Source organism: Phoca vitulina, unplaced genomic scaffold (genome assembly GCF_004348235.1).
Source record: "Phoca vitulina isolate PV1807 unplaced genomic scaffold, GSC_HSeal_1.0 scaffold4, whole genome shotgun sequence".
NCBI lineage: Eukaryota > Metazoa > Chordata > Mammalia > Carnivora > Phocidae > Phoca > Phoca vitulina.
In genome coordinates this window covers 63,702,921-63,718,203 of record NW_022589707.1, presented here as the reverse complement: position 1 = coordinate 63,718,203, position 15,283 = coordinate 63,702,921, and the positions used below count along the sequence as shown (strand labels likewise).

The following is a 15,283-nucleotide window of genomic DNA, read 5'->3' as shown; positions in this document are numbered from 1 at the left end:
GCCCGGCTTCCTATTTTTACTTCCATTGTTTTCCTTTTTCTTCTTTCCATTCTAAAACCTTTGTTTCAGAGATGTAATACCAGAGTTCTCTTAAGGAATTTTTTTTCTCTTTAGTGTGGGCAAGGAGAAAATTAAAATAAGACTGGAGTAAATAAAAAAATAATTCTGTATAAATAGAGGTAATATTTATTATCTTTAGCAAAAGAATAGTTGTTAAACCTCGTTGAGTTAAATGATTTTTCCTTTTAAAGTTTAAAGTGATTTTTACTTTCTGTCACCTCAGGCTCTGAGTTCCTTGGATGAAGATGATCCCAATATACTTCTTGCAATACAGTTATCACTGCAAGAATCTGGGCTGGCCATTGATGAGGAAAATAGAGACTTCCTCAATAATGAGGCATCCTTAGGAGCGATAGGCACCTCTTTACCTTCTAGGCTAGACTCGGTCCCCAGGAACACAGATAGCCCTCGGGCTGCGATGAGCAGCTCTGAGCTGTTGGAACTTGGTGACAGCCTCATGAGATTAGGAGGAGAAAGTGACCCATTTTCAACTGACACTCTGAGTTCACACCCTCTCAGTGAGGCAAGAAGTGAATTCTGTCCCTCATCCAGTGACCCTGACTCAGCTGGCCAGGACGCCAACATCAATGACAATCTTCTTGGCAATATCATGGCTTGGTTTCATGACATGAACCCTCAGAGTATTGCCCTGATTCCTCCAGCAGCTACAGAAATCAGTGCAGATTCCCAGCTCCCCTGTGTCAAAGATGAGTCAGAAGGTGTGAGGGATGTGGATCTGGTGCCACCGGAAGAAGATTCAGTGTTTGAAGATGCTGTGGTCAGTGAAGGTAGAGGAACCCAAATAGAAGAAGAAAATCCTTTGGAAGAAAATACTCTGGCTGGGGAGGCAGCATCTCCAGCTGGTAATAGAGGTAATGAGGCAGCCAACAAGGGGGATGGTTCAGATGTTTCAAGTCCAACACCTCAGACCTCAAGTGACTGGCTTGAACAAGTCCATTTAGTGTGAATTGAAGACCTTGGGCTCCAAATGAATCACAGGTACAGATGGTATTCTAGTGGAGTATGCTTTATAGAGACTTGATCCACTCAATTCCAACTCAGTTTTAAACCACTGACGTTAGGGTTGAATACGAAGGAGTTCCTTGAATGGTAGCTTCATTTCTGATTTTAACCTTACAGGGAATTTCTTTTGTATTTAATGGGATAGCTTTTCCCCTTTGTGCTGACAAAAAAGAAGAGTAAGAGAAACACAAATGGAATGAGTAGGCCAGATTCCACATTCTGAGAAAATGCAGTCCTCTGTTTAGCCTAAGGTTGACAATACTTAAATTGAACGTTTAAATTAAAGGCTTACTCCCTAATCCTTGGGTGGTTTTTCCTCTTTTAAAGAAAAAAGTTTTCTTCATTTTAGAAGTTACTTTGAACAGATCTAATAACATTTCGTTCCTCAGTCTGTCTGTGCTCTTCCATCACTTCCTTCCTTTCTGTCTGAGCAGTGTGAATTGAGGTATCCAAGGCTTCTCCTTAGTGCTACATCTACCACAGTGTAGTTTTCATATTCACATGAATCAAAGATTTCTTGTCATGTCTATTACAGTCCACTTGTGCCAAACTGACTCATGCGCTGACTAACGAGGCGGTAGGCGTGCGGTGTCCTGAAGGGCTCCAGAGGAGTCTCGGCCTTCTCGGGAGTTAAAGGTGCCACTTGGTAGCAGTGATATTCCAGAACTGAATGGGCTTTTGTTGCCATGGAGACTGCATTTAAATAAATGTAGCCTGTAGCTTAAGTTAACTAAACCTAATGCTGCTGTTAAAAACAGTTTATTTTAATATTAAAATACAGTTGATTAGCAACAGCGGTGCTGTATTTTAAGAGACACTTTATTGGAAGTGCAATCATAGTTCTTTGTTTTCACACTTTTACAGTGCATTCTAATTACTAATGGGTGCAATTACTTTTAATGGTAAGTGTTTTATAAAATAGAAAAAAAAGTGGAGTTTTCATGAGTTATAGTAAATCCCACAATTATTAAAAAATTCAATAAAACATCCTGCGCAACATGTTTCCGTGCCTTTGCCTAACTAAATGGGTAGTTGCCAGTTAAGTAAGTGAGTAATTCAAATTTCAGTGTCTCTTCTGAAGTAACTATGCTATGAATTGCAAAGACCTCCATAAAACCACCCATGGCCTTGCCTTTACAGTAAACATAACAACTAAATGTTCAGTTTGTTTGCCTAAATAGCAAATGCTGACATGTGTTTGTTCTATTGCACAATACTCATTTGCTGTGTGATTACTGTTTAGTGTTGAAAAAAATCAACTTCCTAGTTATCAGTGTCTTACTGTGAAGAAAATACTGGTCATAGTTGTAATTAAGATACAATGGTACAGTGTGTAATTAAAACTAGAGTAAACTGTTGGAATGGCTGTTTTACTTACATATTATCAAAACTAGCATAACACAAACAAAATAGATATGCAACACTCCGTTTAATGTTTTGCCAGATTCTTACCAGAAATCTACAGATACCAAAATTTCAGTACTGAGTGTGTATAGGCAAGTCCTGGGCTAGGTACAAGGTTATATTAGTATTGATATCCATGTGAGTTGTGATTATGGTTTTTGATTAATTTTTTTCTTCTCCAGAACCTGCTTTTGAAATTCTTGTCCTTCGAATTCATATGGCTAGGACATTATATTAGAGTACTTAATATTCCCCAGGTTCCCTTGGAATAAACTGTGTGTGAATTGCTCCTATGCCATGGATATCAAAGATCCACATTAGCTTTTATTTCCCCAATTATCAGAAATGTTGATATCAATCCCCATTAAATTAGTTGGGGAAAATATTAACTTTGTCTACAGTGTATTACTGTATATTAAACTGAAACAGTCCATTAAAGGATTTTTTTACAAATTTATTTTGGATTAAAAATAGCGACACCAATCAGTTTTTAGACCAAGTTGTAATTTTTCAATAGAAAGAGTCTTTGTATCACATTGAGCATCTTGCAAAGCTGCAATAAGGTGAGGAAGAGTGGTCCGTGTGAAGACAGTGTATGTGATGGGTTCCGGCTCCCTGCACCTTGTGCAGTCCCCTTTGTTTCTGTGCTGTTATCTCCTGAGCATGAAAAATGATCATTATTCAATTTGTATTTCCTTGGTACATATTTTAAAAACAACACAGTCATTGACTTTACAATTCAGAAATAAAGTTTGGCAAAGCCTATTTTGTAAACAAGTTAATTTTATAATGTAAAAAAAAAAAATTACTCTAACCTTGACTTGTTATTTGCACTTTCATAGTCTATACTTGATACATTCCCACTTTATATACAGTAGGATTCTACAAACGTGTAGATGTCTGGCCAAATGAATGCTGTTAATAATATGTAAAATTCTTTGATTAAACATTTATTACTTAAACTACTTCACTTTTGTCTCATTACATTATAGACTTTGTTTTAACCAAGTCAGGAAGCTGATTTTCTTCAAATTAAATTCCCTCCAATATAATGGGATCAATTTGGTTCTGACATGTAATTGATTAGTGCCTAATATTTTTTTTACACTAGCCCACTTCCTGAGTATTTTATACCCCAAAGATAAACTCCAAAACACTGCATGACAATGTGTTAAAACATTGTGACTTCATTGCTCCTTTTATTTGCATCACTGTAGCTTTCAGGAGAAAAGTGTTATGATTTTTACTTGAAATCTCCAATAGAAACACACAGAAAAAGATAGAATTTTAAGGTATTTTGTAAAATTGCTTAGGACAGGAAACATTTTGTATGCCATATAAATAGAAACACCATCATTTTATTATTCTGTCCCTTCTCAGTTACCGAAACAGCCCTTGCATCTGAAGTTCCAGTTTCGTGGAGTCTGCCGGTGAGAACCACTTAGTCATGTCATTGTATTTATGCTTTTCATTGTGTGGATCTGAAGCTTAACCACTAATGTCCATCTGCTGAATTATTCTTCAGATGTTGTTTACTGCAGCCACTGATCTCATTTTTGTTCTTTTAGTCCTCAAATATTGTTGTTTACCTGTCATGAATTAAAACCTGAGACTTACAGAAGTTTGCTTGTAATCTTAAAACAGTTATAGTGAGTGTGTCTCTGAAGAGTAAAATCTTGGAATCTAAGTAACAAATTTGGGGAGTTTTTTTAAGGCTGAAATAAAAACTCCATAGGAAAAAAAATTGTCATGTGCTCTGCACTGGGGCTGAGTGGTATTATCTCAGCATTGGGCCATCGGGATAATCACTGGGTCTTCTCCTTAGCAACAGTATGTTACTGCCTTGTCAGCCATCACCCTCTCACCACAGTAGTATAATTCTTTCTAGAAAAATAGAAGTGGCTCTTTCTAGACTATTGAGTGGCCATCCTTATTTTAGGAACGGCAGTCATCATAGTTCTTAAAGAAAGATGGGCCAGAAAAGTTTTCTTTAGCTCTCTGTTCCACTTAAGACTGACAGATGGCTGACAAAATGTGAGTGGTGGGCAAATTTTGAAGGGCTTATCCTTCTTCAGTCTTTGAAACTATAGTTTGAAGATATTCTAGATTGGGCTGTATATCATTTTGTAGCCAGCTATTGCACAAGGCATCAGTTTACAGAGTGAGAGATACATACATGAAAGGACAAACAGAACACAATATAGGAAAGGCTAATTGTCAGACAAGACAGTCCAGTTCTCTTGCACCTCTTCTGCGCCCACACACTTTGCTGGGTGTCCCAAGACTGCAAGGCCTGACGACAGTTTTACCTGGGTATTTCTCAGGGTTTATGCAGTTAGTAACCTTGAGGACAGGGAGCAGGTATGCTGTAAAAGCAGTGGATTCCTCACCCTCAGTATTCCTCAGCTGCATGCTTGGCATCCATCCGGGCCCATTGCATTGCCCCTGTGGAACTAGGGACAAGGGGAACTGCCACAAACATGCCGATGTTCATTCTGCAGGCTGTGTCTGAATGCTAAATAAAATCCTTGGCCTCTGACCCAAGAGTCTTGTGTCTTCTGTCAGCATCCATGATACCGTGACAGGCCAGCTTACTTACTGGTTCTTACTGATAGGGTAAAAATCAAATCCCAGACCTGACAGTTTTGGCAATGGGGATGGAATGCTGACAGAGACATGATTTTTCTGGAAGAGGAACCATGGGTCAGATTTGGGAATACGAGACTCCCTGGAATCTATCTAGTAGTGAATGCTTTCCTCCAAATGATAGATGAGGGGTTAGGGGGAGAGTAAGGGTTCCCACTGTCCTGCTTATTACCGAACAGAAGTTGAGCTAATATTTAAAGGCTTAGCCAGAAAAGCTAAGATTGAAACAAGCTGCCCAAATGGTGCCTTGATGGTTGGTGACTTCTGCAGGCAGGCAGAGGAAGGAATATTTTCATGACAAGGGATCAGCAATTCCTGTGACTATGCGAAACGCAGATATAGTTCCTGAATCAAGGAGTCCCCAAACATAAAATAAATGGTATCAGCGATAAGAACCTTGCTTTTTGATTGAGAGCTTTGGGTGGACCAAAAACTTTAGAAGTTGATTTGGTTGGGCTGCAAGCAATCGTGGCACTGTTCCCATGCAAAAGTGCACGCAGGACAGGTGGCCCTCACAGCTGGCAATGATGACAAGGTGCTAAGTGCTGGTGACAGTGGTGCCAAAGACTGCTGGGTGGGTGTGGAGAAGAAAGAAGCCCCTGGGCCCTGGTTCTTTCTGGATGCTGACAGGCATCAGCACTGCCATGGGGGAAGTAGTTGGGGCACTGACTCTGGAGAAAGGGGCTAAAGGAGAAAAAAGCCAACAGTTAAGTTCTCTCTCCACAGGCGAGCCTCCCCCACCTCCTCAGGTTTCCCGCCCTCTTGGTTGGGGGATAGCAGGACCTGGCACCCATATGCCACCTGCTGTAGCTCCTGACTCACACATTTTATACTCCTCAGTTGGGAAAGGCATTTGGATGAGCTCCGCAGCAGAGAAGGCAGGCTTCCCTTGTGAGTGAGGCCCTTTGGGTGATTCAGTGTAATGTCACAACTTCCAAAACCGAATGTCTATTGGAACTGAGTGTTATGTGCCCAGAAGTACCTATCTCATAATTTTCATGGGGTTTCTCCCATTCAAGGACTGCCATATGTAGAGAAGTGACAGGGACATATAAATCACTCCCCAGTTAGCCTCTTGTCCTCCCCTCTCCAGTGGTCCGGCAGAAACAATAAAGAACCCAGGAGGAGAAAGGGAATGCACTCCTTTGGTTAAAGTACTTAGGCCATTTCCTAGCACAACATTGCCACCTGTCTGATGCAGCCACCAAGTACACCCATTTTGGGGAAATTCCACTATTAACCAGCTCCTAGGCTTTTGTTTGAAACTGAATGCCTGACCCATGGAGGCCTTGTGACTCACTGGTATGACATCTCCAATTTGGAGTGAGTCAACTGTACTTAGAATCTAATTAACCTGGGCCCAGCAGGCCTTGCAAGTCAAATAGAAACAATGTTAGAAGAGGTATATTTGAGAGCGCAGCTAACCTGACTATAGCATAAGTATCTCAATTTTACATGAAAAAAATTAGTAGCTACCCCTTCAGGAGATATTTTGAGCCCAACTTCACTGCCTGAAGCAAAGTCACTGGCTTAGTGGGGGGGGGGGGTCTCAGTTCATAGAATGCCTGTACTTGGTTCAATTGCTTGTCAGCAATTTCTACCAAGTCCCAGCAAAATTTTTTTTAATTTTTTATTGTTATGTTAATCACCATACATTACATCATTAGTTCCAGCAAAATTTTCTTAAAAACTATAGATAACACAATTCTAAAATTTATATGGAAAGGCAAAGGAACTAAAATAGCTAAAAAGCGGGCACCTGGGTGGCTCAGTCGTTAAGCGTCTGCCTTCGGCTCAGGTCATGATCCCAGGGTCCTGGGATCGAGTCCCACATCGGGCTCCCTGCTCGGCAGGAAGCCTGCTTCTCCTCTCCCACTCCCCCTGCTTGTGTTCCTGCTCTCGCTGTGTCTCTCTCTGTCAAATAAATAAATAAAATCTTTAAAAAAAAATAAAATAAAATAAAATAGCTAAAAAGCTAAAACCTACTTTGAGAAGGAAAAATTAAGTGGAAGGAATCATTCTCAATTTTAAGACTTCAGTAGTCAAGACTGTGATACTGGTGGAAGGATAGACACATAGATCTATAGGAGATGGAGAATCAAAAACAACCCCACACAGATACCATCAACTGACTTTGACAAAGGTACCAAAACAATAAATAGAGGAAGGATAGTTTTTTCAATAAATGGTGCTGGAATAATTGGTTTTAAAACGGACAAAATTATGACGTCTACCTAAAGCTCACACTTCACATAAAATTTAAAATGGATCACAAATTTAAATGTAAATATAAAACTTTCAGGAAAAAAATAGTAGAAAATCTTCATGATCCAGATTAAGCAAAATATTCTCCCACTTGATACCAAAAGCATGATCCATAAAAGAAAACATTGATAAACTGGACTTCATCAAAATTTAGCACTTTGCAAGAGATCCTTGTGAAGGTGAAAAGCTGCAGACTGAGAGAAGATTTGCAGACCACGTATCTAGAATATATAAAGAACTCTCAAAACTCAACAGTAAAAAGATAATCCAGTATAAAATGGACAAAAGACATGAAGAAACATTTTGCCGAAGAAGATACGTGGCTACCAAATGAGCACGTGAGAAGTTCAACACCACTATCCACCAGGAAATATAAATTAAAATCACAGTAAGACACAGTACGTGCCTATATAACTGGCTAAAATAAACAGTATCAACACCAAATGCTGGCAAGCATGCAGAGAAACTGGATCGCCCGGGCACCACTGGTGGGAACATGATGGCACAGCCACCCTGGAAGATAGTTGGGTAGTTTCTTTAAGAACCAAGCGTCCACTTACCATAGGTCCCAGCACTTGCACTCCTGGAAAGAAAGTGAAAACATGTCCACAGAAAAACCTGTACATAGTTATTCATAGCAGCTTTATTTGTAGAAACCAAAAACTGGAATCCACCAAAATGTCCTCTAGTAGAGGAATGGCTAACCGTGGTCTCTCCATGCAGTGGAATGCTACTCAGCAGTGAAAGGGAATGAACAACTGACACAACGTGCAACAACTGGGATGGATCTCAAAGGCATTGTGCTGAGTGAAGAAAGCCAGTTTCAAAATGTCACCTACCGTATGATTCCATATATGTAACATTTTTTGAACTGACAAGAGAGATGCAAACAAATGAGTGGTTATCAGGGGTTAGGGATGGTGGGGGGCAGGGAGGGGTGTGTGACTATAAAGGGGTTGCACAAGGGACTTCTTTGTAGTGATGGAATGGTCTGTCTTGGTTATGCTGTCTACATGAATCTACACGTGTGGCAAACTACACATACATACTGTACTAATGTCAGTTTCCTGGTTCTGATATTGTACCTTTTGTAAGAACCATTGGGGGAAACTGGGTAAAGAGTACACGGGGCCTCTCTACATTTTCTTTGTAATTTCCTGTGAATCTGTAATTATTTCAAAATAAAAAGTTAAAAAGAAAGATAGCAGGCCAAATTTGGCATGCGGGCTATGGTTTGCTGACTGCATCTTTAGAGCAAAAATCAGATAAATAAAAGGTTATCTTAGTGCATTATGAGCTGCAACTTGGGAACCATCGATGAGATCTTCAGCAGTGGCTTTGTTTCAAAGACTGTGATTAAGTAAATATACTGAAACTGCCAACATTTGTTCTTGACGGTAGTGTCATGGACATTTTGGCCATTGATGTTCCTTTGAGCCTCTGAGTGCCAGGGGGCATACTGATTTTAAAAAGAACAAGGCTAACTGTGACATAATAGCCTTTAACATGAGTAGTTTCAACAAGGCCCTTTTGTATTAGATAGATACGTGTGCTCATCGAACCTCGTCTAGAGCTAGAGGAGGGAATACCCGTTTGGGATAATATAAGAACAGAAGTTAAAAGTAAATTATAGATTGCCCCACGTTTGTGGGCATTATAGAAAGTATAACCTGAATTCTATGGATTCTCCTGTTTCTTTTCCTGTAAGCTTCCTCTACCCTGTTGTGGACATCCAAAGTTGATGTACAAAGGTGCTGCGTATCACTGGATTTGAGGCCACTCCCGACAGATTTTCAAACTGGGGACTCTTCTCAAAAGACAAATTTCTTGGGGCGCCTGGGTGGCTCAGTTGGTTAAGCGACTGCCTTCGGCTCAGGTCATGATTCTGGAGACCCGGGATCGAGTCCCACATCGGCCTCCCTGCTCAGCGGGGAGTCTGCTTCTCCCTCTGACCCTCCCCCTCTCATGCTCTCTCCCTCCCTTTCTCTCTCTCAGATAAATAAAAAAAACTTAAAAAAAAAAAAAAAAAGACAAATTTCTTGGGGCGCCTGGGTGGCTCAGTCGTTGAGCATCTGCCTTCGGCTCAGGTCATGATCCCAGGGTCCTGGGATCTAGCCCCGCATCGGACTCCTTGCTCAGTGGGGATCCTGCTTCTCCCTCTACTGCTCCCTCTGCTTGTGCTCTCTCTGCATTTATACAAATCTTAAGATTTTATTTATTTATTTGACAGAAACACGCGAGAGAGGGAACGCAAGCAGGGGGAGCGGGAGAGGGAGAAGCAGGCTCACTGCCAAGCAGGGAGCCCGACGCGGGGCTCAATCCCAGGACCCTGGGATCATGACCTGAGCTGAAGGCAGACACTTAACCGACTGAGCCATCCAGATGCCCCTCAAAAGACAAATTTCTAATATTGGGAATAAATTAATCTCATCAGATAGACTGATGACAAGAGGTGTGGCTTAGAGTCCTTACTAAATGCAGAAGTAAAAAGATTGCCATGGATGTATTAGAATTTCTTTTAATCAAGTCACCGCTATGTAACGGCAGATACAGTAGACTCTAAATAGGCTGTGTGTGGTTGAGAACGTTGCCGAGACAATGGAAATGCCTGATGTGGTGCTGGGACAGCAGAAACTTAAGAATGAAATCAGCCAGCATGTCCCTGTTATATACAGGAAGGTTTTCTTGATGCCAGGAGAGTATGCAAAACCTCAAGCTTCCCAGCTGAATTTTCTTCTTTTATGGAATTAATTCACCAGGACTCTGGTATCAAAGCCTTTAGCAGGTACACACATGGCAATGTTTGTTAATGTATCCAGACCCAGGAGCTTTAGAGGGTCCTCCCAGATTTTAAAGTCCCTTTCTCTTCTACTTGCTCATATTTCAGAGGTTACGCCCATCTTCAGGACTTTGCTGGTAAGTAATCAGAGATTATAAACCCAATAAGAAACTCTACTATGGAGGTAGGGGCTAATCTGAAATAACAGGTTACCAAGAAGTCAGGTAGATGTGACTGTAGTGCTTGTACTTAACATTCAAATATCTTACTTGAGATCTGTAAATTCAGTTAAATCTAGAAACGAAGCTTTATGGTAAATCATTCCAGAGACGAGAAGAGACCATCTAATTTCCCCCATCCTACCCCTGCACAATTCATTCATGCTGGAAACAGCCCCTTCTCGTTGGCATGCCAGATACTGAAGGGCTTCAGACTCAAAAGGCTTCCCTGGGAGCAAATAGATTGCTTGAGATAGAATTTACGTAATTACTGTATTATTGTAAAGTATTATAATGATTCCTATAGAGTCAATTCTGTAGAACTTGAAACCAAAAATTTCCTACACTTGCCAGGTGCTATATTTGTAAGAGAAAATATATAGAAGCATTCCCTGCATGTATATATTATACATAGCAGAAATCTCAAAAATTCAACTATGCATATCTGGTAGTTAACAAAAACGTAACTTCCCAAAGCAATTTATGATAGCTTTTATACTTCAATAATATTACTTCAAACACGCTGTGCTTGTCAATTCATCCATTAGGATCTTAACATTTTAATCATGTAAATGATGGGTTGGCAAACCTTTTCTGTAAAAACCCAGCTGGTAAATATTTTAGACTTTGCAGGCCACACAGTCTCTGTGGCTACTATTCCATTCAGCTGTTGTAGCACAAAAGCATTCATAGACATTATAGATTATAGATTGCCCCACGTTTGTGGGCATTATAGAAAGTATAACCTGAATTCTATGGATTCTCCTGTTTCTTTTCCTGCAAGCTTCCTCTACCCTGTTGTGGACATCCAAAGTTGATGTGGCCGTGTTCTAACATAAAAACAGACTAGATTTTGTTCAGGGGTCTTAGTTTGCTGAACTCCGGTATAAATGAACTGTCCATATGTATAATGTTTGTATTAGGAGAAGGTGCCAGGGCATTTAATACCTTGATAATATTTTCCCTGTAAGACCCTTCTCCAAAGCAGGCTTGCTTTCCCCCCATCCCCATCTCCGTAAGATTCCTTTACAGAATCTTTAATCTTTAATCTTCATTTTGCTCAAGATCCAGTTCAAAGTTTTTCTGTGTTTGTTGTTGGTTTACTGTATAGTTTCTGATCTAGGCTCAGTCTGTTTTCTTTCTCCAGTGAAGCTCTCCCCACATTGGGCATTTCTTCACTTCTGTGGCAGTAACAGGTTAATCTCATGTCAGGAACCTACCTCCCTTTGTACAAGTGGTAGCTTTTTGAGTCAGAATCACTGGAAAGAAGGCAGAGGAATTTGGCTCAGCAAACCTCTGGAGATTCTAATTGAAATTAAAGTCCACTGTTACCTCCAGGCTCTCCTCAGTTCCACATCTCTCCAATTGGCTACAATTTAGGAAAAAGGGGAGGATGGGCAAGGGTCTTCTAGGTGTCTGAGGCTTGGCTTGCAGCAATTTGAGAGACATACACCCCCACTAAGAATTTCAGAATTGCACGTTGAAGGTTCAGCTCACTCAAAATTTGTCCCTACTGGCACCTGGTTTTCCTTTAGGAGACAAGGAAATGGCAGAAACTTTCTAAAGCAATGGTTAGGATGGCAAGGAATCCTAGAAAAGCTGCAAGAGGAATCCTAGAAAAGCTGCAAGACAAATGTCTGGCCCCAGCAGAAAACAGGTGATATTTGCAAATTATTTTGCCCAGTCAGGTTCACTTCAATTACATGTTAGTCTAATTTATGATTAACTTTGGACCTCTGGAGAACCAAGACTAACCTCCTCGATGGAAGGAATCAAACTTCCTTCCACAGTAAGCTTTTTATTCCCACAGCCTTGATTTTTCAATTTGATTCTATTTTATTTTATTCTATTTGTCTAATTTGCAATGCCGTAGCATCAAAAACAGACTACACGGGGGCGCCTGGGTGGCTCAGTTGTTAAGCCTCTGCCTTCGGCTCAGGTCATGGTCCCAGGGTCTTGGGATCGAGCCCCGCATCAGGCTCCCTGCTCTGTGGGAAGCCTGCTTCTCCCTCTCCCGCTCCCCCTGCTTGTGTTCCCTCTCTCGCTGTGTCTCTGTCAAATGAATAAATAAAATCTTAAAAAAAAAAAAAAAACTGTACAGACAACGCTCGCCTAAATCTAAACTGCTGGCTAACTGATCCATTTCCGATTGATGATGAAAGAATTATGCTATCATGATCTGCAGCCATCACAGAATTATAATCCACTGTCATTTGAAAGTTTCCCAAACTAGAATTCTTTGCTCTTGATTGTGTCTATTTGGAAAAGCTCATTTGCCTTATTCATAGCCTTCTTTTCTCTAATACTTTCGATAAATGAAGTTTTCCCAGTCCTCTCATGCTGACTCCCGCATGCACAACCCTTGGCAGCCAGATCAAACCTCCTCTGCTGTTCTGTGAGTCCTGATCCCCACAGCACAGCCTCTGCAGACCCTACTTCCTCTGCTTCACATCTCCCCTCCATTTCAAAAGAGGCTGCCACAGGTAAATGTTCCAATCCCTCTCCAGTTTTATTTATTTATTTTTTTAAAGATTTTATTTATTTATTTGGCAGAGAGATACACAGCAAGAGAGGGAACACAAGCAGGTGGAGTGGGAAAGGGAGAAGCAGGCTTCCCACCGAGCAGGGAGCCCGATGTGGGGCTCGATGGGGGGCTCGATGCGGGGCTCGATGCGGGGCTCGATGCGGGGCTTGATCCCAGGACCCCGGGATTACGACGTGAGCCAAAGGCAGACGCTTAACCACTGAGCCACCCAGGCGCCCCTCTCCAGTTTTAGAAAAAAGGGCCCTGGGCCTGTCAGGGGCCACCCCTCTTCCCGTCCCTACTCACCAGGATTTTTCTCCATTTCTCGTACCTTCATTTCCTTCTGCCTTCAAACATGCCCCAAATGTCCCCTGTCTTGGAGAGTGAAAAACCAAAAAGTAAAAAATGTACCACCTTTGCCTGCCTCTGCCGTTTCTCTCCTTCCAGAGGTGAAACAACCAGACTTCTCTCTTGGGGTCTGGCCTCCCCTTCCACGATAACCGTTCCTGCCTCCATGAAGTCTGGACTCGGTCTTCTCTGTCCCTCCAAATCAGTGATCCAGTCATTGTCAAATCCACTGGGCTTGCTCTTGCTTTTATTGTGACTTGCTTGACTTTTGGGTATAGATTTAATGAAACAGTGTTGTGTGTTCTTAAGGGTCTGAGACATCACAGCCCTAAGTGAATTATAGCCACACCTCACCAGTGCCTTCCTGAAAGGCTCTGCCAGCCTCCGTAATGTTACCCTCTCACTGTTGTTTTCATGACCCATATTCTTTTTCTTCCTTCCATCTACTAATTACTGGTATTTCTGGAATTTGGTCTTTGGACTCCCCTATATATGTCATTTCTGACTGTTTCATCCATTCTCCCTGCCTCACTTCTCGCCTGTGATGGTCCCCAGTTACCTCTAGCCCCAAGCTTCAGCTCTTGAAACTGCCAGATTCACGTTTCCTGTTTCCACATATTCAAAATATCTAAACCTTTTATCACATCACAACTCCCTAAGCCATTTCCCTCTTTCTTAAGATGGCTTTATTTTAGTAAGTGACAATTACCCGCAGTAAATATGGGACATCCTTATTTCTCCCCTACCCTGAAGAGTCATCCAATCAGACATCAACTTCCATCAGCCTTTTTTGTCCATTATCACGATCGCATGTGATTGACTCATTCTACCCCATTTATCATCCCAGGTCTGTTCTTACAGTGCCTTCAGTGTATGTGATTGCATTAGCTCTGAAACAGCCTTCCTCTCTAACACCTCCCTTCTCCACCCTAACCCACCCACAATGACCAGACTAATTCTCCTACAGCAGTGCCTTCACCATGATACTGCAATCGAAATCTTATGCCTACAAGATGGTCTGAAATCCTGAGCCTGAAAGTTGAGGTCCTCCATCATCTGGCATATACCGTCCCTCTGCATAAATCTCTTCTCTCCAGCTCCCTCCCTGAACCACCTGAAGCACACCACAAGTGGGCCTGCCCCGTGCCTGCTCATCCTGCAGACGTGACTTACGTGCTTCCTGCTGGGGCAAGCACCAGAGACTGGCTGGACCAACACTTGGAATTAGAAACAGGTGAGGCAAGGATGTAGCCATAGGTTCCTTTGGATGGATTTGAAAGTGTGAACTTTTATATCTCAGTGAAAATTTTCTCATCAGGCATCTCACACCAACAAGGTATGAGACTCCAGGAGGGTTATAAAGATCTGTCTAATCTATGACCTTCAGGAACATAATCAAACCAGTTATATAAGATGTGTATAAATAAATAAGTCATGGAAAATGTTATGAGACTTCTTGTTGATCAATGGGTATGGAGTTTCAGTTTTGCAAGATGAAAACATTTTGGAGATTGGTTGCACAATACTGTGAATGTACTTAACACTACTGAGCTGTACACTTAACAGTAGTTAAGATGGTAAATTTGGTTATGAGTATTTTATCACAATTAAGATCATTTTCTTAGTTGTTCCAGACAGTTAGGGGAGGTGGTCGCTGAGTTAAGCCCAGAAATACAGGTGAGACGGTGACAATACAGCTAACACTCTATCCTGAGCCCGTTACGTACATGAAGTCTGTTCATTCTCTCGAACCCCTACTAGGGAGATGCTATTATTCTCCCCAGTCTGACCCTGGAATACAGGGAAAAGGCAGAATTCTTCAGTTTATCTTACTCTTAAAAAAAAAGTCAGATGCGAAAATATTCAAGAATGTCCACAGAATGTCCAAGAAGAGAGAATGGGTAAATATAGGTTTCTGTAATCAAATTTATTCATGTACAGAGATGTTGTTTACAGCTTTAAAGACTGCCTGGAACACTTCAACAGTGTTATGGACATCTTGCAAATGTTTGTTAG

The 15,283-nt window shown here is 41.4% G+C and overlaps 1 protein-coding gene across 5 annotated transcripts in view; it reads left to right on the top strand.

Annotated features, from left to right (window-relative positions):
- ANKIB1 (ankyrin repeat and IBR domain containing 1) overlaps positions 1-3,452 on the top strand; it is a 232,895-nt gene extending 229,443 nt beyond the window's left edge. For all 5 annotated transcript variants that reach the window (XM_032402174.1, XM_032402175.1, XM_032402176.1 and 2 more), the window contains one exon: positions 284-3,452. In XM_032402174.1, the coding sequence (XP_032258065.1) occupies positions 284-1,027 (744 nt within the window). In that variant the 3' untranslated portion in view covers positions 1,028-3,452. The remainder of the gene's footprint in view (positions 1-283) is intronic.
- Positions 3,453-15,283: the final 11,831 nt, after the last annotated feature.